Source organism: Pelmatolapia mariae, linkage group LG14 (genome assembly GCF_036321145.2).
Source record: "Pelmatolapia mariae isolate MD_Pm_ZW linkage group LG14, Pm_UMD_F_2, whole genome shotgun sequence".
Lineage (NCBI taxonomy): Eukaryota > Metazoa > Chordata > Actinopteri > Cichliformes > Cichlidae > Pelmatolapia > Pelmatolapia mariae.
This window is the reverse complement of record NC_086239.1, coordinates 17,044,563-17,068,060: the sequence shown is the minus strand read 5'-3', so window position 1 is coordinate 17,068,060 and position 23,498 is coordinate 17,044,563. Positions and strand designations below refer to the sequence as shown.

The 23,498-nt window shown below is 40.9% G+C and overlaps 1 protein-coding gene across 2 annotated transcripts; it reads left to right on the top strand.

Moving 5' to 3' along the window:
- Nucleotides 1-8,463: 8,463 nt before the first annotated feature.
- samsn1a (SAM domain, SH3 domain and nuclear localisation signals 1a) lies at nucleotides 8,464-23,246 on the top strand. Of its 2 annotated transcripts, XM_063493521.2 has the most exons (15): nucleotides 8,464-8,626; nucleotides 10,098-10,265; nucleotides 10,584-10,630; nucleotides 11,474-11,514; nucleotides 11,809-11,892; nucleotides 12,646-12,740; nucleotides 13,763-13,886; nucleotides 15,366-15,796; nucleotides 18,817-18,897; nucleotides 19,211-19,339; nucleotides 19,863-19,980; nucleotides 20,089-20,240; nucleotides 20,353-20,565; nucleotides 20,708-20,855; nucleotides 22,477-23,246. In XM_063493521.2, the coding sequence occupies exons 1-15, from the start codon at nucleotides 8,603-8,605 to the stop codon at nucleotides 22,629-22,631; spliced, it is 2,010 nt and encodes a 669-aa protein (XP_063349591.1). In that variant the 5' UTR covers nucleotides 8,464-8,602; the 3' UTR covers nucleotides 22,632-23,246. The 2 variants fall into 2 exon arrangements, with proteins under 2 accessions (XP_063349591.1, XP_063349592.1); XM_063493522.1 differs by lacking the exons at nucleotides 8,464-8,626; nucleotides 10,098-10,265; nucleotides 10,584-10,630; ... (3 more) ...; nucleotides 13,763-13,886; nucleotides 15,366-15,796 and adding an exon at nucleotides 16,873-18,020.
- Nucleotides 23,247-23,498: the final 252 nt, after the last annotated feature.

The following is a 23,498-nucleotide window of genomic DNA, read 5'->3' as shown; positions in this document are numbered from 1 at the left end:
ACGTAAACATGGATGGTTTTCATCTGATCCGGGCCGACAGAACAACGGAGAGTGGTAAGAAGAGAGCAGGCGGTCTGGCTGTGTTTGTGAACGATAGATGGTGTAACTCTGGGCATTTATCTATCAAAGAGACGCTATGCTGTAAGGACATTGAGCTGCTAGCGGTTAGCATGAGACCGTACTATCTACCGCAAGAGTTTACACACGTTATTGTGATAGCTGTGTATGTTTCGCCCTCTGCTAACGCTGCAGCAGCCTGTGAGGTCCTGCACACTGTAACCAGCAGACTCCAAACACAGCACCCTCAGGCCCTTTTCCTGATCTCTGGGGACTTTAATCACATCTCCCTGTCCTCCACTCTCCCCACCTTCACCCAGTATGTCACCTGCCACACCAGAGACAATAAAACATTGGACTTATCGTATGCCAACACCAAGAAGGCATACAGCTCATCACCTCTCCCTCCCCTGCGGGGCTCAGATCACAACCTGGTTCATCTCCAGCCTGTGTATAAACCTCTAGTACACAGAGAACCAGTTGTGAAACGCACAATAAGGAAATGGTCGGCAGAGACTGAAGAGGCCCTGAGGGACTGTTTCCGTTCTACTGTGTGGGACAACCTCTGCAGCCCCCTGGAGGATGACCTCAACAGCATCACAGACTGCATTACGGATTACATGAACTTCTGTGTGCACAACACCGTACCCAGCATAAAGGTACGGTGTTTTTCTAACAACAAACCATGAATAAATCCTGAAATTAAGGCTCTCCTCAAGGAGAAGAAGAGAGTCTTTAGATCTGGAGACAAACAGGAGCTGAGAGTTGTCCAGAAGAAGCTGAAGTGGAAGATAAGGCAAGGGAAGGAAAACTACAGGAGTAAGATGGAAGAGCAGCTGCAAGTGAGGAACGAGCTTCGCAAGATCAAGGTGCGGAAGGCTGCAGGTCCAGATAGCATCAGCTCCAGGCTCCTGAGGTGCTGCGCAGATGAACTGTGTGGCATCCTGGGATATCTGTTCAACCTGAGCCTGTCACTGGGGAAAGTACCACAGCTGTGGAAGACATCCTGTGTGGTACCGGTACCAAAGACCTCCCATCCCAAGGACCTCTGCAGCTACAGGCCGATAGCCCTGACATCACATCTGATGAAGACCCTCGAGAGGTTGGTTCTAAACCATCTGCGCCCCCTGGTGAGGTCTTCATTGGATCCGCTGCAGTTTGCTTACTAGCCTGGCATTGGGGTGGAGGACGCCATCATCTACCTCCTGCACCGAGCTCTGACTCACCTGGAGAAGCCTGGAAGCACTGTGAGGATCATGTTCTTTGATTTCTCCAGTGCTTTCAACACCATCCAGCCACGACTTCTGAGGGACAAGCTGGAGCTATCGGAAGTGGACCACCACATGTCCCAGTGGATACTGGACTACCTCACAGAACGCCCTCAGTATGTGAGGACAAAGGGCTGTGTCTCTGATACGCTGGTCTGCAGTACGGGGGCCCCACAGGGAACTGTGCTGGCGCCGTTCCTCTTCACCCTCTACACTGCAGACTTCTCCATCAACTCCCCACGCTGCCACCTACAGAAGTTCTCTGACGACTCTGCCATAGTCGGCCTCATCACAGGTGAGGACGACTCAGAGTACAGACAGTGGACTCTGGACTTTGTGGACTGGTGTCAGCAGAACCACCTGCTGATCAACGCCGGGAAAACCAAGGAGTTGGTGGTGGACTTCTGGAGACGCAGACCCACCACACCGGTGAACATCCAGGGAGTGGACATTGAGATAGTGGACTCTTATAGGTACCTGGGTGTTCACCTGAATAATAAACTGGACTGGAGCCACAACACTGATGCTCTTTACAGGAAGGGTCAGAGCAGACTCTACCTGCTGAGGCGGCTGAGGTCATTTGGAGTACAGGGAGTGCTTTTAAAGACCTTCTATGATTCTGTGGTGGCATCCGTCATTTTTTACAGTGTTATATGTTGGAGCAGCGGTTTATCGGCAGCTGAGAGGAAGAGGTTGGATAAACTCATCAGGAAGGCCAGCTCTGTTCTGGGATGCACCCTGGACCCAGTGCAGGTGGTGGGAGACAGAAGGACTCTGGCCAAAATAACATCTCTGATGGAGTCTCCCACCCCATGCATGTAAATGTTGCTGAACTGCAGAGCTCCTTCAGTGACAGACTGCTGCATCCTAGATGCATGAAGGAGCGTTTCCGCAGGTCCTTCCTCCCTGCAGCTGTCAGACTGTACAATCAAAACTGCTCCCAATAATCATAGATGTTTACATCTGCACTGTAACTGCAATAATTTAATCAACCGATTCACACTACAACCTGGGTTTGCCTCTTATCTGTAGTTAATTTTATTTAATTTACTGGTTACTATATACTCTGTTTATAGTAACCATTGTCCTTGATGTAAATATGTAAGAAAAATTGTGTAAGTTTCTGTTCTGTGTCCTGTGTACTGTTTGTTTGTATATGTGTCTTTCTGGCTGCTGTTACAACCAAATTTCCCCTTGTGGGACAATTAAAGGATTATTCTTCTATTCTAACTACAGACTGTTTGTAAAAGTGAAAGAGTAAAGAGGAGAAACTTTCAGAGCGCGAATTGAATGAGGTGATTAACAACATAAATGTCACCTCCAGAGATGTGCAAACCATTTATGAACAAATACGCCAAAGGACACGCTGGAGAGATTATATCTCTCGGCTGGCCTGGGAACGCCTTGGTGTTCCCCCAGATAAGCTAGAGGAGGTGGCTGGGGACAGGGAGGTCTGGGCTTCTCTGCTTAGGCTGCTGCCCCTGCAACCCAAAGTAGATGTATGTACTTCACTTTCCTCATTCATTGTTAAAAGAGCTGAAAAACAGCTACAAGGAGACTTTGCAGATAGTGATTAAGAGCCATGGCCAGATGTTGGGTCGTGCTTAGGATCTCAAAGTACCAAATCAAGGTCAAAATCAAGAAGGTCTAAAAGTGGTTCAGGTCAAACTGATGACCCTCTAAAGTTAAAAGTCTGGCAGTTGTCATTTAAAACCATGATTGAAAGAAAAAACATTTCAAAGAATGAAAGACTATTATCTCAGGAAGTAACTCGGTAGACCCACAAAGAGAGCGGTTGAAGGATTTCTCCTAGTGGGCAGAGATGAAGCATACAACTCAGCTTGGGAAGTGTTGGAAAGCGTTTTGGACATCTTTTCACTACAGAAAATGCTTTAGAGACAAACTTCACAGTTAGCCTTAAATAAGCTCCAAGGATGGAAGTGAGTTGAGAAAGTTTGCTGACTTCCTTAGAAGTTGTGCAGCTGTGATGCCACAAATAAAATCATTAGAGGTTCTCAATGACTGTATGGAAATTCAGAAACTCTTGTTGGTTGACGACAAGATGGAACCGCACAGATATGAAAATTTGTAATGAATTTTCCATCAGCTAGCCATATGGGAGGTATCAGGGAACGCCAAATTCAGACAGTATGAAGCATACTAACAACAATGCTAGACAAGTCCTCAAATAGGCTTGATACAACTAGTCTAAGAACACTCCTTTACGAGACAATGGCATCATTAACAGCAGACCCTTAAGTGTGGAGTATCTTAATGATCCCTCGGATCCGAAATCATTAACTCCTAATTACATATTAACGATGAAGTCTTCAGTTATTCTCCCCCCTCCAGGACGGTTTTGCAGGGAGGATTTGTACTTGAACAAAAGATGAAAAAGAGTACAATTTCTGGCAAATGAGTTTTGTCCACTTCTAATAGCTAAAGCAGGGGTGAAGAACTCCAGGCCCTTAGGTCAGTGTCCTGCAGGTTTTAGATATCACCCTGGGTCAGCACACCTGAATCAAACGATTAGTTCATTACCAGGCCTCTGGAGAACTTCAAGATATGTTGAGGACATAATTTAGCCATATAAATCAGCTGTGTTGGATCAAGGACACATCTAAAACCTGCAGGACACCAGCCCTTGAGGCCCCCCACACCTGAGCTTAAGTGTGACTTTTAATTGTCACATGCTTCAGTGCATCGAAAGTAAGCTGTACCAACTGATTAAAACCAACCTTTTTTTGTCCCAGTCCAGCCTGCTCAAAGAGAGTCAGATGGATCATTCTGTTAATATATGTTTTTAATGTTGTAAAACGTTAACATTGGCATGTATGAGGATTGACTTACTTTGAAGCCTTTGAAGCCATTACATGATTTTTTATTTAGCCGTGAAGTTTGCTGCTTGGTGAATTCCTACTGAGACGCAATTCCCCAAATATGGTCACATTTGGCTTATGATCATATGGGAACACCTGAAATGCCAAACTAAGTGCTTTAGAACTATAGTCCAAAAACAGACTGGTGATGCTTCTGTTGCTGTGTCCATCGTTTGTGCAGCCTATTGTCTGTTACATATCATAAATGTTGTTTATTGTGTGTTGACTCACATTTAGCTCACATCACTCTTGTGTTAACCGTTCAAAAAGCCTTACAAAGCAGTTGACATGATTAAACTGAACAGGCTGAAAGCTAAACCATAAAAAGTCCAGTCAAGAAATTAATTTAAAAAATAATCTTTAGAAAATGACCCCCAAATAGTCTGCTCTCATCTCATAGTATGAATGCACTGCAGAGTAACCTTGGACACTGGGTGATAAGAAAACAAGGACAAAACTGAAAAGGTGTTCTCTCGCTGTGGGATATGTGTTTTGAAATACAAATAGATAGATCAAAACTAATCACAGATCTCATCAGAGAAATCCAAAGGTAAATATCACATCACTGATAATAATTCATATTAGCAGGTTGAACTAGACTTTAGGAGCTCTTATACACTCTGCAAAAAAAAAAAAAATCCATGTTAATCTGTTACTGTAAAAAGTCTTTCGCTTTCTCCTTCTTTGAGACAAAAGAGTTGAAAGAAAAACATTAGACATAATTTACTGGCACATTCATCACAAGGAAGTGCATGATTCAGTTGTAGTTTGGTATGTGGTGTTTTAGTATAAAAGTACCTGAGCGGGAGGATTATCCACATACCATCTGACAACATGAAGGTCCTGCTGCTTACACTGCTCTTCGTGCTGCTGTGTAGCACCCAAGGTGAGGCCATGTCATTCTAGCTTATATTCCATTTTAAAAGCAAATTTCTGATTGGGCTAGAAAATAGGTTTGATCTGAGGGAATCATTTGATTATACCTGGACTTCCTGACTGAGATGAAGGCTGTTGTCTTAGTATTGTAACATGTTTTGATGAATTTTTTTTAAATTAGTGCTCACTCTCAATTGTTACATCTGTGAGGATGAAAATGACACAAGCTGTAAGACAGAGACAGTTTGTCCACTGTCAGCGCAGTACTGTAAAACCACCCAGAAAGGTGCGTAGGATTTCTTTTCTACTTTCATTTTGTTTGTTCTCATGTTCATGATCTAATATGTGCGCTCATATATCTTGTAAAATAATACAATTCCAACAATGGTGTGATGGTTTAGTGATTTTATTTATTTATTTATTTTGTTTTCTTTTTAAACAGGTGACAGAATTTCTCGATCATGTGAGGAGTTCTGTGCTGAGGACTATTTCACAACCTGTTGCAGAGAGGATTTGTGCTAGGCCTGAAGCACCCCTCCCATTCACTTTCACTTTCTGTTTAATCAAATACAATGAAAAAAATGAAATTACATTAATCTGAATGCAATGTCATTTGTTCATTTATCCAAACGGAATCTATCAAAATCACACACACTTGATTAGAGTTTGACTTGCTCTCATTCATTATGATCCCAAATACATGACTGGTGATTACGGTCATGGATTTTCTTGTATTTTTTTGTTTTTCTTAATGAATAGATGCGGGAAGCAGGGCGAAACACACCCACACCCTCTTAATCCCTTCCTGAGTGACTTAGTGGGTCAGAGCAATAAGCAATGCTATGTGGGTCACTGTCTATCTCCACTGTAATAAAAGTTGGACTACTTTTTTAAACTGCTAAAAAAAAAAACATTAAAACTTGTTCTCTTAATCAATTTGTTTCAGCTGTCTTTTCTTACAGGGCACAAGTGTCTTGCCTGTTTCACACATTAAAAGCTTCATGCATTTTCACACAGCCACAACCCCCATGTGGCCACTGTAAGACTCCCTCACTGGTTTCATTTGGGTGAGGTGAAACTGAGCTGATAACCACGGACCATAAAATGAACATCTCTTTTTAATGGTTCAACATGAGGTCTATAATGATTCGATGCTCAAATGATTTAAGATTTTTCATTTAATCCTTTTTTTTTTTACATGCATGTAAACACAGTCACACCTGTGGTTGGCACAGGTCACTCGCCTAGCAGCATTCACGCATCCTGCTTTGTTTTCAGATATGTCACACCTGTTGGTGTTAAGAACCCACAGTATGCAACAGGCCAGACTTGTTCTCAGAAACAATGCACTGCTGCACTGTGCATTGTTTTGTTGATGGAGAGCTAAAAATACCGCAGAACTGTATACGGACTAGAAGGCCATTTTAAAGAGGCTCATTAAATCATGGGAGGTTGGCAGAAGTCAGCCATGAAGTGATTATGTGGTTCATTTAGGACTTGTGCCACATTAAAAACCATTATTTCACTTACCTTGCTGTGCAAAAGGCATAACCACCACAACATCTGACACTAGAAGACAACAGTGACATGAATAATTGAAATGAGCTGAAAGGCAGCAAAATACATTTCAGCATCACGTCGTTTTCTTTGAAGTACTTCTTTTATTTTCATGTTTGTGAAAATATAGGTCATACTTTTTAATCTCTCCAGCTGTTTTCTGCTCTGCATTAGAGGAGCTCAGACAGTATGATTTGTGGATTAAAAGAGCACCAGCTTCACACTTCATGTGTTACAAGTTAGTGCACTTTGAACCACTCCAGAGGGATGATCGATTAGTCTCTAGGTAACAAAAAACAAGAAGAAGAAATGCATTGCATGCAAAATAACCTTATATTTTTTGTGCCTCACCAAACTGATATGTGAAAACTTTCCTACATTTATTGTGGTTTGTCAAAAAGTTACTTTAAATATTTCGAAGCTGTGGAAAAATACTTGCCTGCAACTGTTGCCCACACAGGAAAGAGCTGTTACTGAGCACGTGAGAAATTGTGTGCAGCGCGCTCATTGTAGTGTTTGTTTTATTGTCTAAAAACCTGCCTGAGGGCATGGTTGTCACAGATGAACAGTCTCCTTTCAAGTGCGTTTTTTCCACACATTACATTCCCTTTTGCTATGCTGTCTTTAAATTCCTAACTTGTTAAGCCAAGTACAGATATACACATTGTTTTACCTCGCTACATTTATTACCTTCAAGTTCAGATTTTAACACATACAATGCACATGTATTTAAATGATCACCCCATAACTGTGAAAAATAAACTGCAACTTCAAAACTACTCCAACTGCTACATTAAAGCACAGCTTACATATACTTAAAGCACATATAGTTGCCATCACATCCATGACAGCATACCGTAAGTAGTATTTGATGTAACTTTATGTAAACAATCTGTTTATAGGTCAGTGTAATTTGACTAGTATAAAGATGCAGGTGGTTAATCGGCTAGTACATTTGGTTTCAATTTTGTATTAGTGCTAACTGATTACAGCGTTACAGCTGTAGATGTAAAACCTACATTAAATTCCCACACATCTTAGCACTTAAAGCTATAGATGATGATGACAGAAAGTAAAGAAATTCCACTACTTACCTTGCATCATGTCAGGGATTAATGCCTCATTTTCGTTACGTTTGCGTAATGACAATGAAAAGTCTTTAATCTTGAATCTGCGTTTTTGTGTTTTACCTCAGAATCACAGAATATGTTTATTTTTTTTAAAAAAATATATGTTTTAAAGATTACCCCGGCAGGTCCAGATGTTTATTCTTGCACTCCGTTAATCAGCTCAGTGTGCCCAGATTTAAACCATGACCTTTATGATCAGTCCAATCTATACAATGTGCACCGCTGGAGTAAAGTGGATATAAGAAAATCACTTTTCCAATAAAGGGCATGAAAACGCTGCTTATACATTCATATATTATTGATCTCAAAAACTAATGTCATCTCTAGTCAATTGTTCTTAATGGAATGATTAACTTTACCTTTAACCAGTGATCCTCATAATCATTGATTAATATTTATGATTGATAATATTATTGAGGCAAAAGACTTTTTAGTCTTAAGTCTTCATAAGTTGCCTTTAATGAGGAAATTTACCTGTAAAATTTTGTTTTTGTAATTTCACTTAGGTCAGAATAAATAAATAACATGGCTGCTCACTGCTTCCCTACTGGAAAAAAAAAGAAAAGAATCAAAACAAAGACAGAGTCTGCTGATCCACCAATAGTGGGCTTGTTGTCAAGAGTGAATCCTGCTTTAGCTGCTAGAGTAATGGTGGGCCATCTATTGGATTAGTGGAGGGATTTCACTGTGGTATTAATCTGAGAAGACAGCAGGCGACCGAGGCTGGCCTCAGACTGAGCTGTTGTGTCTTTCAGCCCCTGGCTTTCACTCGGCTCGCTGTTTGTCCTCCATCTGACGCACCAAAGCAAACTGAACCCGAGACCTCGCAGCCAACATGAACCTTTTCTGCTTTTCTCTGGTAAGATGCACGCATTTGTCTTCTTTACAAAACAGTCTATGTGTGAGTCGCAGAGTAAAAGAGAAACTCGAGTTGCAAATCTGAGGTTAGCCACAAGTAATATATCGTGAAGATCAATAAATAACACACTATGCATACCTCCATGTGTGGGAAGCTACAGAGTGTCTATCTAGGTTTTTAATCGCAGTCTTCCTACAAATAAGCAAAACATGATGCTAAAGCGCGGCACTAATCTAATGAGAATGCTTGCTGCTACGTCTTCTCGGTAAATAGTCAGATCATTGATAACCTGCTGCAGAAAGTTTGATCATTAGACAAGTCCTCCTGACACCGACCTTGTCTTCTTATCTTCCTTTGTCTTAAAACTTTAAGCTTTGTTCACCATGAAAGTTTTAAGCAACATTTCACAGCAGTTCTTTTATTACAGTATGTATTTTGAAGTCCTAGTTTATGCATTACTGTATCATTTCTTTATGCCTACAAGTGCTGTTAAAAGTGTTTATTAATGAAGCCACAAGAGTTAAGATAAGAAGCAGGAATACACACGTGTGCACAATATACACATGGGTACCTCAGATGCTCCTGCAGCTGTCATGCTGCACGTGGGGATGTGACATGTGGTTGGATACTTTAAACTTGTCTCTGCACAGATGTTGGGGATGTTTACAAATGATCAGACTGATTCATCATTGCCTAGAATCTCTAACGGATGTCGCACCTTTTACCCACTCTGCTCAAATAGCACGTACAGCAAGTTTTCGTGCAGCCCGTTAACCCAGGGAGAAATCTAGAAAAGAGAAAAACCAAACACAAAAAAGCAGCAGCATCTCAAAATACGCACTTGTTCCCCTGCAAATACAGGAACTTACACTTCATTTGGAAGCTTTTTGTTTAAACCATTTCGCACTACATCTTACATTTTGAGTACTCTGTAAAGACCCGCAGTCATTGGAGTCAGGGATTGATTTTCTAAAGCGTGAGATGGAGAACTCCAGTTCTGTCTCAGACCACTCATTAAGAATTTTGTGGTTTGGTTTAACCAGAAATGGTTGAGTAGAGAAAGAATACAAAATCAATACTCTGCGCCATCTTTTATCATGTACACCGATGAGACGTCACAGTACAGTCAAGATGAGCTGACGAGAGAAATTGGTTATGCGTTCCTAGAAGGAATCCCAACGAATCAAACAAAATTTAATCCACGCTGAAATCAGTTCTGTCGAAATTCAATCCTTCCCTCATCCATGGTTGACAAGCAAATTTAAAGGAGCTTTGGAACAGCATTAGTGACATTTCCCTGCATTCATATCAAATCCTCATAACTACAATTTTCATATTTTGCATCTGATTACAATGAAATGCAGATTTATGTGCTGGAAACATTGATGGAAACAGATGTATTTCATATCTGGCTGCCAAACTGCAGCTCTCTAACAGTTGTGTGTCTTTTTGTCTGTCCACTGGGCATCAGGAGGGATCTATGGACAGCCTGTACGAGGCGGTGCAGAGCTCCAGCGACGGCCCACCGCGGCCTGTCCCAAGCCGCTCCTCCAGCCGCTCATGCAGCCGCTCGTGCAGCCCGGCAGTCTTGCTGGATGATGGCACAAAGTGGCGAGGCTCTGGAAGATCTATATCCATGGTGTGTGTCATGAAAATCTCATACATTGAAGCACGCTGTACAGACTGTGAGCGGTGCAGGCTTGTGAACAATCATGACCAGATTGTATGGGGTCACGGCCCTGAGGAGCTGTGACATGTAACCAGATTGAACCTAAAAAAAATAAAGCTGATTATTGAATGATGAGCAGAACCAGTTGACAGCTGCCTCTGAGGCGAGGCCAAATGTTCAATTTCAGTGAATCTCTACATGAATCAGCTGCAGGATTTTGTTGAATGTGGCATAAAGTTGCTCATTTAGTACAGAGTCTTAAGCCTCAAATGCTTTGTTTTCCTTCAGGAGATGCCTCAGACGCAGAGAGCCAACTCGAACAAGAAGAAAAGAAGGTGAGCTCAGAAGTAAATTACTCAAGAATCATAAAATCATCCTATATGCCCCACATTACATTGCTTTAAGCTCTAAGCCAAATCTGCTCTATCTCCATTCACATATTATGTATGTCACTCTGCTTTGAACAGACAGGAAAATTGTATTAAAAACGTCAAGTAATCCTGGGAGGAATTAAGGCTTCTGTTCGTCTAGTGCGTGCTGTGGCCTTATTTCTCTTTCTTTTGTTGGTCGAGCGTGCAGAAAGCATAAAGCTGCCCTGCCAGTGACAGAGCTTTCCCATTGAGTAATAATATGGCTTGAAAGGCTCCCTGTTTATTTTCGCTGTGGGTTAATACTGTAAATCCTTCCTGCAGCAGAGCAGAATAAATTGGAATGCTGCGCTTAAAGAAGCGGGATTGACGGTCCATAAGACACAATAGGAACCAAAAAAATCTATATATTGTTCAGCTTTGTTGGCAGAGAACTGTATTTTGAGAAGAAGGACCCTTCACACTGTTGGGCCAGCAGAAGGCAGATTACAGCTTTGGGCTAGCTGGACTAAGCGGATTCAAGGTCAACACCTTTTACTCCCTTGGCCTTTCTTTGGACAACGTACAACTTTGTTGACCCTGTAAACGCATAGAAAGATTTAACACAGTGGACATCTGCACAGCATGAGTCTGCAGTCTTGTGGTCATGTTTTAAAGCTCATGTTTTGTGGTTTATGTGCTCTATAGTTGCCTTTTTGAAGTCCCAGGCTCTTTACTTTGTGTTGTGAAGAAAATAATAATATCTAATTTGTTCTAAATAAAAATAATAATCCAACATAATGAAATATTTCTTTGTTATTTTACTTTTAGAACACATATATCCAAATCTGCATCAGATAATGAAACACTAGGTGAGTATAACAATTTCTAAACTTCACTTTTTATTAGTGCTAAAGTGTAACTTGTGCATAATGACTGTTTACAACATGTGTTACAGCCCTGACTCCCTTTCACAAACCCTGAGGCAGACTGCGATGAAATAAATGTGTATTTTGGAAGCTTCTAATATTATTTATATTCAAATTCCGGCTACCAGGCTTTATGTCCATGTCTCATAATGCTGATAATGATTTTACTATCAGTGGCTTCCATTCACCCCAACTTTTCACTTTAAAACCTCCAACGCTCATCTCTCTCCACGGCAGACAACCCCGGCTGTAATACTGCAGTGTGGCAGCATGCCAGGAGCAGAGAAGATTTAGTTCACATCACCAACAATCACAATGAAGGTAAGAAGGAAATAAAGAGGCTAAGCTCATCTAAAGTTTATGCCAGCGCTCATCTGGAGTCCCAGCAGGACGCTCAAAGGCAGGGTGGGGATTTCAAACCCAATTCAGCATTAAAAAACGACACCCCGGACTATTGGCCACTGTGATCTTAAATGGGCGGGACCATTGAAATTCGCTTTTCTGTTAGTATAAAGTAATTTAACAACCCATTTAAACCCTGAGATGTCTTAATATAAGAAGAAGAAGTGCAATTTTAGCAAACTGTCTCTATTTGTCTACATGAAAAAGAAATGCTGATGCAGGAAATGGAAAAAATGCTGTCAGCACAACTCTCTGTGCTTAGGTTTTAGGAAAAAAAATGAATACAAATACAGAAAAGGTTCTGGATGCTAATTGTCCAGACTGTTAATGGAAATACCCAGTTCTTTTGCAGAGTTTCTATAGTAGATCATTCAATTGTTTACCTATTACTTAGTTACTTTGGTGTAGTATGAACAGCAGTGGAGGGAGGTCTCTATCAGCAGGACAAGCTGTAAAATGTATCAAAATTCCAAAGTTGTCCAGTGGGCCAGATTGGAGTCATTTTAGGGCCTGATTCTGGTCCCCAGGCCTTATGTTTAACATTGGTCGGGACAATCTGCAATGATGTCGAAAACAACAAGTGAGAGAATGTTGAATTTGATTCTAAGAGTTGCTAATCATTTATGCAAATTCCTTAAAAAGTCCTCAGGTGTACACATTGTGTTGTTGCAGAAATGCGAAAGACGAAACACAGGACAGAAACCAGAGGTGGGAAAGGAAGTCATCATTCTGGCACCAAGAAAAAGGAGAAACAGACCTCAAGCCAGGTTAGAAGAGTAGTTTCACTTTTAGACTGTTTCACTCAAAACCCTCTCTGCAGACATGTTTCAGTCATGCAATGCATTCAGATCTTTGTGGGTACCACAGCGGTATCAGTTTGGTTTTAGGTTTTGAGACCATTTTGCAACTTCATTTGGTTGGCTGGTTTTAATGCCTACTCTGAAGTTTATTGCTCCCAAAAGGCCGATAAATCTGTGCCAGCAACATGTTTGAGCACCTTCAACACACCACAGCAGAGCATTTAACAGTACCGACACCACCACCTGATGTGACTTCCTGAGAGCTACCGCTGGCCGAAATGGCATAATCTTTTAGCACAAATGCTGATTGGGTTTTAATACAGTGCAGATGGTTCAAAGAGGGGTGCACCTCTCTGTGTAATCTCTGGACCACATGGCAGAGAGGGATGTGAAAACTCTGTGTGTGTGCGTGTGTGTGTGTGTTTTTAGAAAGGTTTAGAGGCCTCATGCCAGGTTTCTCAGTGGCCAATCTACCTATTGCCATCATAATTAAATGAAAACAAAGCATAGCTTGCCAAAACCGGTTCAGCAGCAGTTTTTCCTTCCTCAAAACACATTATGACAACACTGACATTGTCACATGATCGCCGAGCACATATCTGCAAAGACTTATAATGTTTACAAATCTTTAAATCCTGTTATCCTTTGTTAATTGAATCTCATTACTATTAATGGTAATGAGATTTTCCTCACCCATTCAACTCTGCCTGTTTGTAGTAGTCCTGTACAGCTCTCCCCTCTAACAGAGAGCAGGTACCCTCCCTATCTGTCTCCTCACAGATCTAAACTAGAAGTCAGTGGACCAGCTGAAAGAATCCAAACTTAACCCACTAAATTTTCCATTGCTCTCATCAAGGCTGTAAAACACTCCCTGCCATGTCATAGAAGGTCCCACACAATGAATCAATGTTAAGGGGTGTGGGATTTTAGAGGTTCTGGAATGAAAGTGTTTAAATGGTGAATGTGTGTGCATTTGTTTATCTTTTCAGAGTGTCCATGCCAATGGAGTGGCGACAGAGTCCAAAGCTGCTGTCAGGAGAAACCCCAAAAACAGCAAGAAAGGAGGCGGGAAAAGTGGGAAAGAAGGGACAAAGAAAACAAACAGCTCCAGAGGTAGGAGCTTTCACCAACATTAACCATCATTTCAAACTCTTGGTTGCACCTTTATACACAATGGTTAACACAGCAGTCAGCTGTTTAATATTTTACACCGGACACAACCCCAAATGGCTTTGTGTCTCCTTCTAGAATCAAACCAGGTATCTTTAGCTCGTTATGCAAACGTGTAAACCACTATACTATATTTAATATAAAAGAATTAATGTCTAGAAATCATCAGTAATGTTAAAGTGTATTCACAGTACAAATTACATGTCGGAAGATTGGTGGTTCAATCCATGTCTGCATGCTAAAGTATCCTTGAGCAAGACAGGCTACTGAACCCCGAGCTGCTCAGGATGCATTCATTGCATTGTGAGTGTGTGTGAATGGGTAAATGAGGCAAGCGCACACTAAATAACAACTTTAGCATTTAATATATTGTTTTATGCATTGACATCATAGCTGATAAGAGTAATACTTACATTATGATGATGTGAAAACATCTAAAATTTCGTGTATCTGTTAATTACAACTTAAGGTTTTTGTGGTTTTGTAGAACAGGTTTCATTCTTGCTGCTGTTTTCATTCCCAGAGGGTCAACTTTAACTGTTTAGTCAAAGTCACTGATATCGCACAGGACATCCTTTAGTGTCGCCACTGTGACCTGTTGTAACAATAGTGACGTTGCTCCTAACTTGTTGCATTTTAAACCAAACCACAGTCTCTTCCTGAACCTATTTAAAACACTAGTGAATAAAATTCAGTTTTTCAGCATTTACTCTAACCTACACCTACACCCCGCTGCCTTAAAACAAAGATCAGAAACATTGCTTACAACTTTACAATGGTAAAACGAATGTTTTTGGAGGGGTTTTTTTATGATATTGTTATTTTTAAAATGTATTACCTGCTTTGTAACTATTTTTGGTTATCCTTATTCATGATGTGTTCCCAGCAAGCTATCTTGCCTTTGTCCTTCCTGACGTTTCTAGAATTTCTATGACTCAGTTATGACTAAGAAAGATTTTGGCTCAAAATAGCAGAACAGCTACAGTTATGTGGCAACTCCAGTTTATGTCCTTTAAAAAAAAGTAATAAGCTTTAAATTGTACTTCTGCTTTTAAGAGTTGCAGCACCTTCAACTTACGTGTCTGCGGTGTCCTCACACCTCTCAGAGGGCCACAGCGGTTCAGGATGTGAGGGTTACAAAAGCCAAGGGCATACTACACATACTCTGACCAAACTGTTTGGTCATCTTCCCGTTTCCTCCTTCTCTCTTTTCGGTACTGCTTCAACATGTAAAGTGATCCTCATAATGAACTGTCTCATTTGACTAAGTCAATTTCAGTTCAGTTTAACTCTGATGAGGGTTAAACAGCAAATCATTGCATCATCTGAAGTTAAATAAAGTTACACCTGAGCCTGATCCCAGTTTGAGAATGGTGAGAATTGTTGACTTTAAGTCACTTTCTTTCTTGTGCCCTCTCTCAGTGTGCTCCCCACCTGGCATGATGAGCCCACAGATGGGACACCACTTTCCCGAAGTGCCATACAGATCAGACAGGAGGCCCTACCCGGGTAAATTCTCCACCCTCCCCTCTCAGGAGAACACAACCCCGGGCCGATGCACTGACATGGCCAGCCTTCCCGGTGGAGCGACCCCCACCCACCACCAGCGGTGGAGTAACCCTGCTGACAGCAGTCTAGCCTGGGGGACCGTACAGCACACCTGCCGCAGGCCTCTCACAGAGTATCGCGTGTACTCCCATGACTTCATCACGGCGCACGTGAAGGAGTGGGAAGGAAGACAGGAGCACCGGCAGGTAGTGGCCCAGGATGGTTGCTTGAAGCAGGACTGTAAACCTGAGATTCCCCCAAGGGTGCCGCGATCTATCACTGATGTGGACCTGTCAGAACCAAATGTAAGTTTCATGCTGATTGCCACACAGTACTGAGACTGATTTTATACAAAGAGCAGTGAACTAAAAATGGCAACAGTTTTTCAAGGTACTCAGCAGATTGGTTGTCCCGAGAGAACTTCCTCTGACGGTTTCAACTGCCTTTCGACCCAGGCTGACTGGATGACGCTGAGATGAGGGTTTTGTGGTGGACATGTGATCTGCTGTACGATTCCTATTTGTCTTGTCACTCAAGATAGTTGTCTGTGGTTTGTCAAATGCAGTCGAATGCATTTAAGACCAATTAGGTGCCTTGCTGATGACATTTTGTGGTCTATGAGAATTAATTCTGGTCACTATGTCAGTGCTATTGACATGTCCCCAGCCTCCTCCCATACAAAACATTTTGCATTTTCTTTAAAAACGTCTCCTACAGATGCTAATATTGGTTGAACATTGAGATGTAGGTGTGGAAATTGATGACTTTGTGGATTTTCCTCATTGCGTAGCTCATTGCTAACATCACGCAACAGAGTGCACATTTGCGCGCACATGACATCTCTCAAAGCTTTAGACTCTAAGCGATACTCGGTGAGCACGTGTGGCGTGTGAGCCATGTGTTGCGCAAAAACAGTTGTCATAGCCCAGGATGACTAGGGAGAAAATTGTCTGACAAAAACAACCATCCAGTGCAGAGATTACAAAATCCCCATGGATCCATGGTGTCATTTGTTCTTCGAGTCAGAAAGTCATTTAACAGAGAATAAATCCCCAGAGGACTATAAACAGAGATGGTGCAGGGTGTTAAGATTCTATCTTGTCCTTTTACGAACTTCCCGTGAGATAGTGATAAGAAAAGAAAACAATCAAGTGAAGTGGTTTTAATTCAGTTTCCTCTGAATTTGCTTATTTCTTGTTTTGTCACTGGGGAAGTTAACATTAGCTCTGCAGAACTAACAGTGCACACAATGCATGTCAGAACAAAACAGTTTTGATCTACTTTTGGCATAAAACTGTATCTCAACAAAATATTTCAATGAAGATAGGGTGGATTTTTTTTTAAATCAGACAGGAAACCCCTAAAGTAAGAAATTTTAAATCTTGATCTAGAACAAAAGGAGTTTCTTTTTTGTTGTTGTTGTTGTTGTTGATTGCAAGCAACAGGATTAGACTGAGGTTTAGGTCTGCAGAATTCCCTTTTCCACAACCGACCGCAGTGTAAACATAGTGGCAAATCCCCAATGTGGCGACATGAGAGAGGCAAGGTGGAATCCTGTGGAGGCTAAAAACTCCCTCACCTTTTCTGATTCAGTGGAAACACTATGAGTGTGTGGGTGTGTTTGTAGATAACAGTTTTGTAACTTTTATCATTCGTCATTGATTTTAGAAAAAGGGTGACTTGTTTTAGTGTATCCAAAAAGACATAAAGTCAAAAAACCCTCAGTTCCACACCGAGAGGGGAGGTCGACCGGAAGGTATTTCGACACACCAAAGTTGCCACTTTCAGCTGTTCCTCTGTCATAAATCCACACTTCCTCAAAAGCGTTCTGCCCCACATTAGGAAATGAACTCAGAAGAATAATTACTCCAGCATCATTTACCGCAACAGAGTTCCCCATTGCTGATAAAAGGGAAAATCTGAGGTATATTGAAAGAAGAATTGAATTAAATAAAAGAGGTTTTGTCTTCTTTTTATTCCTGAACTACATAAAATAGCTTTCACTGTGAAGCTTTTAGCCTCATTGGATAATTGAGCAACCTGAGTTGAGTGGCTACATGTATATGATTGTGGCATACTTATGCACAGTTACAGACCAACATGGTGGTGTGGCTCACCATCAGCGCCTAAAAGACGAGTAGCAGATACAAGACAGGTGTTTGAACAAGCAAATGCCACATTTATAAAACTGAAGTGCTGCTATTCCTGGAAGTGGTTCTAGTTGTTTCGCTGAGCCAGCCACAAAATGCACACATAAGCATTCGTATTTTTCCCCTTTCAGAGCTGCAGTGAAAGAAACAGTGTGAATTGCCTCACATCCTGTGCGTTCTAAGGAAGTGAGCCAGCCAGCCCATCAGACAGACAATCTGTGTGTCAGTTAACACTTCTCTGTAGAGGAGTACAGCAAAGACAAGAGCAAAGGACTAAGATCCGACTAACACCTTGAAAGAAAAAAAAAAAAGAAGAAGTTAGAAAATGTTACAGAGGGCCGCATCTAATGTGTCAGACAAAGCAAGGAGCAAACCAAAGGTAGGTGAAAACAATTAAGATCAAAGCTTCAGGGTCCAAATTTCACTTGTGACATCGACTCCGTTACAAATTTGTAGAAGATGAGGCTCAATCTAACATCGCCAACTGCATGAGTGTGCAGACTTTTTATTTAAACAGGGAAAAGCTGAATTACCACAACTACAGTCTGCTGGAAGCGATGTTTTTGGAGAATATGTAACAGTTCATTTTCTAAATGGCGAAGAAAGCCTTTAAAATAAAACCTTGATTTCTGCCAGTGTATTTTCAGTCAGAGAGTGCACTCAGAGCTGCATTAAATCAGTCTGCACAGGGCTGTCTAGGAGTATGGAGCTCATATTTAACCAGGATTTCTAGGGATTATTCATTTATATGATTATTTTTGGTGCTGTGCTGGGGAGATGATGGAGGCTTGGGAGAGATTAGGCTGACTATTAGTTTTATGAAAACCTGGGGGGGGGGGAAACGGAAAGAATTAAAATTGAGCCAGAGCAGCAACGACTTGTCGTGTCACCAGTGCGCTGAGGGTAAACTGGTTTTATCAACGTACTTGTGTATTCGTTTAAGTTTAAAACACAAGCTCTCATTTAGTGTGTACTTGACTTAAAATTGTAGATTTTAAAGGAAGGTGTTTTTTTTCTTTTCTTGTTGGTTTTTCATCTTGTCCTAGATGTTTTAAGACTGTTAATGAAAAACTGATTATATTTGGCCTGTGAAATCTCAGGTCACAGCACGATTGTGCTATTCAGATGTTGTTTAGCTGTCTTTGTGTGACATCTCTTTTTAATCTTCCCCACAGCGCTCCACAAGCTTTGGCAAATTTGAGGGTCTCAGACATCACTCATCACAGGCCAAACCGAAGGAAAATGGAACCGCTATGGTTTGTAGATGTGCTTGTTTTTCACTTTTGTAACCCTGATGTCAGCAAAATTTACTTCAATAGCAATAATAGTGTAACCGATGCATGAGACTGCCATACTTATTGCAGGTTTTTCATTTATACATTAAAAATCGGACTGAAAGCGATACATTTTACTGGATTTTTTGAGAACAGAAAAACATGTTGTCAATACTAAATATAATTGTAGAATTGTAGAAAAGAAAAAGAGTTGGTGTTTTTGTTTTTTTTAATTTTAGGTTTTATTCCTTAATATCCCCGTTCAGTTTGTACTAAACCATTTTTCTTCACACAGGTCACAGAAGAATGTGAAAGTTCAGACCCAAACAACTCAGCTGGACTCAGGAAGAAGATGAAGGAGATTTCACTGACCATGCGCAGAAAAATGGGCAAAAAACATGCCAAGTCTTTATCCGAGGAGACGGTGAGTCACTGAATCCCTCACACACACTTTTACATCAATTAACCGAGCACTCTAATAAGGTTTTTGACCGTTCACATACACACATTAAAGCTTTAGTTCTCCAGCGCTGCTTTATTCTAAAGAATTTGTGCGCAAGTGATCAAAAAGTCCCTCAGCGTGCAACAAATTCGAGGCCATGGACATCACTTACTGCAAACCTGCTCTGTTTATCACTTTCATCTCCTCTAAAAACCACATCCTCAAACTGTGACGCGGTTGTTGGCGATATTTAGATGACTGTTTGCTGTCATCTGCATCGAAAAGTGTCTTCCTGCAGTTTCTGTGTTTTTCTCAAATAGCGATTGAAAGATAAGATGTTTTGATTAGCTTTGGAAATTTCATAGCCTACACCTCCACCTCCACTTTTACATGGAGTCGTTCGATTAGTCTGCCTAATTGTGCACACTCCGTCCCTGTTTATCTGTTTATGTAACATTGCTGTCATTTAAAACCGTGGGCCTGGTCGTTTTTTGCTTTCCTTCAGGGCGATGACACAGACAAAGAGCCAGATGCAGAGACAGAAAGCAGCCCTCCAGCTGAGAAAAACTCCACACAGACAAGCAACTCCTTGGAGAGTCTTTACAGTGGCCAGAGCTCCTCCAGTAAGTATCTGCTCATAATGCACACCCAGACATAGTTTTAACCAGTAATACTCTTAGATGAGCAGAAGTGTGTAATCCTCCTGTGCTGTGTTGTGTTTGTGGGTTCAGGTGGTGTGACCAGTGAGTCCAATGGCTCTGGTCAGAGAGACAGTCTGAGGCTGGAGGAGGACGGCTCGTATCACGGACAGTTCTGTGGCCGAGCTCGAGTCCACACGGATTTTGTTCCCAGTCCATATGACACGGACTCCCTCAAACTCAAGGTAACTCTCCATGTCCACGCTTTACATGGACATGGCTGTACTTAGACAGGGAAACATCTGCAGAAACAATGAAGCAGTCTCAACCATCTTTTAATAGATTTTTTTTTCCAAGGTTGGTGACATCATCAACATCATCAGTAAGCCTCCAATGGGCATCTGGACAGGCATGCTGAACAACAAAGTGGGCAACTTCAAGTTCATCTATGTCGACATTTTGGTGGAGAAAGAGGAAGAAGAGGAGACTCCCAAAATCAGACAGCAGAAGCTGTGCAAAAGACCTCGACCTAAAACACTGCTGGAGTTACTGGAACGCTTGAATCTGGAGGTGAGGACCAGATCTGCTCACCTGGGATCTTTTGTCTTAGTTTAGGGGACGAATCACAAAGTTTTCAAAGACTTAGTCATGACAGCAAAACATTTAAAGATTTGTGCTTTAGTTTTACAGTCGGTGGTTGCTCTTGTTTTAGGAATATGCTTCTGCGCTGATGCTAAACGGCTATGAAACAGTGGAGTCCCTGATGCACCTGCAGGAGAAACATCTTATAGAGCTGAACGTCAAAGACCCAGAGCACAGACAGAAGCTACTCACTGCTGCTGAATACCACTACACAGAAGGTCAGAAACACACCGAGCAATCATTGTGACTGGTTCTAATGCTAACAAGTAACAATATGCAGCACTTAGTCAAGGGAAGTACTGCTTCATAAGAGTTCACTCCTGAAAAATGAACATTCTGAAAAATAAAAATAAAGATCCTCTCATGAAGGGTTCAGTATTCAGAAGTGGCCTGCACAGACTGGCTCACAGCAGAGATACAGGAGTCAGCAAATGAGACTAACAATATTTGTTAGCAGGCTAAATCGGTGTTATGTTAAGCCTGAAAGTAACACCACACTGAATGTAAAGCAGCTGTAAATACAATACAGTCTTCACAGAGACTGTATATTAAAGAAGCTAATAGCTACCTCACTTATTGTCAATCACAATTTTATTTAATGGCATATATATATATGTAATCAAATATTAACATCCCTAAAGTCTTTTAGGCAGCATGTGGAGCTGCTTTGTTTGATTATGGTTAAAACATGGTAGAATTTACTCATTAGCCAATCAGAAGTGAGCATTCAGCAAAGCTTTGTACCTACAGTAATTTATCTCTAGTTACAAAGAGCTTTAATGACTTAACATATAAACACATAAACACATGACACATAAACAGCAAGATAAGTTAAAGATTGTAATAAATAAAAACTCTCTTTTTTAAATTAAGAAAAAAATTCAATATTTACCATAAATATAAAATGAATGGAAGTGTAATTCTGTCACGTTATTTCTGTGGGACAATAAAAAAGGGTCCACTCTGTAAATATGGGGGGGGGGGGGGGGGGGGGGGGGAGAGAGAGAGAGAGAGAGAGAGAGAGAGAGAGAGAGAGAGAGAGAGAGAGAGAGAGAGAGAGAGAACAGGTAAAAGCTGAGACATTTGTGCCGTAGAGAATAGAAATACATCGTGCACACTGTGAGAGGCTTATTGGTGACTTCCTGTTACTCAGATAGAAAGTGCTTAACATGACAGAAGGTGTTCCTGTAATCTGAAGTCTGGAAGCAGTCTGACTGATTATCAGAAATCCCTGCATGAATGAAAGCAAAACTTTCCAAAACAATCCAAAGTGACAATGGAAAAACATCCACAGACCTTTTTTGTGGCTTCGTTCATGTTTTACTTTGTGTAATTTAAGCAGATGTGCACAAAGTCAAAGTAAATGTCAGTGTAATTTCTTTTTTAGCTCGGCTTGGTTGACAGTGAAACTAAACAGATGGCAGCTGCTGCAGCGTGACCCTGCCAAGCTCACATTAGACACCAGTAATTTAATCAAGCTGAGCTAGATTAGTCGGATTAGCGGCTTCTGTTGGTGAGTTTAAAAAACAATGAGGAAGATCGGTGGAATATTTCTACAGTTTACTGGAACAAAAATTAGGTGACATATTTTCTTCTAGAGTTTCCTGGTTCAAACTCATATGTATTTGGGTCATGTGACAGCTCACAGGCACCAGCACATCCTCTGGTCTGACACCAATAAGCAACATTTGCGATAATGCATCACTATCATCACAATAAATCATATTAAAATCAAACAGTGTCACCCTTCCGCATCTAAATATGGCTTCAATTCTGCAAAGTAGTACAGATTTGAATATTATGACATTTGATTGAATTCAGTTTGGTTTGTGGCTGCAGGTGATGATGTCAGGGATGCGGAGGAGCTCAAATCTTCCCACAGTCTGCAGGAGGAAGACAGCGACTGTCCCAGAGACTCGGGCTGCTTCATCCCATCAGAGTGTTCAGACAGCAAGGAGGACACAGAGCCCATCACAGACGCCGTGGAGTCCTAAAGCGCGTGTTTGTCATTTGTATACTTTGATCAGAGTTTAAAAGTTGCACATTTTCTTATGACTTTGATGAAAATGGTTTTAAAAGACTTATTCCATAACTTTCTGAAAATGTCACAATTGTATCCCTTGTTCCAGTGAAAAGCTTTTCTAATGTGGAAGCTTTGGCATGTACAAAGAAGAGACAATATTCTAAACTTCATATTATCCTTTTGTCACTTTATCACTATGATAGGTATAGGCATTGAGTTTTGGCGGTAAGTTGCCACAGAGGTGAAATTTTGTCACATTAATGTCATTTGTATTTATTGCATTCTAAATCTCGAATTGTTTTTGCGTGTAAAGCTTTTATTTATCACAGCTGCATCATTTTTACCTTTCTCGTTACGTCTGATCTCTGTTTAACTTTCGGTCTACTTTCCTTTCCTGTGATTTGAAAGCTGTTTGTATATTCAGATCTTGTCTATAATGCATACTCTACAGATTGACAAGTATACTTTTTTCTGAAAGTGCATTTGAATGAGATTGTGTGTGAGAGAGCCTGTGTGTGAGCATTCCTGTGAAAAGGAGCATTCATTTATTTTCAAAACTTTTTGTAAATAAAAGTTTTTAAAAATAGAGTTAAATATCTGGTTTGTGTGTATTTAAAGACTCATTTAGTTTGCCTAAGAGTACAGTCTCTGATAGAGTCAAGTCCACAAGTACATCTGTACACACGGATTGCACCTCTACATGAATTTAGCTTAATTAAATTAAGGTCTACTTTTAATACCACTATTGCTAGTACTACAACTAATAATATAATAATATTTAGTTAATAATGAATTTATTATTATTTTACTTTTAGTTATTCATTTTTGTATTGATTAA

Bases quoted from the DNA above. Each gene is read 5' to 3' on its own strand.
- samsn1a (XM_063493521.2), top strand. From the start codon at position 8,603: ATGAACCTTTTCTGCTTTTCTCTG. The intron at 8,627-10,097 runs GTAAGATGCACG...ACTGGGCATCAG, and splicing joins ACCTTTTCTGCTTTTCTCTG to GAGGGATCTATGGACAGCCT. The intron at 10,266-10,583 runs GTGTGTGTCATG...GTTTTCCTTCAG, and splicing joins CTGGAAGATCTATATCCATG to GAGATGCCTCAGACGCAGAG.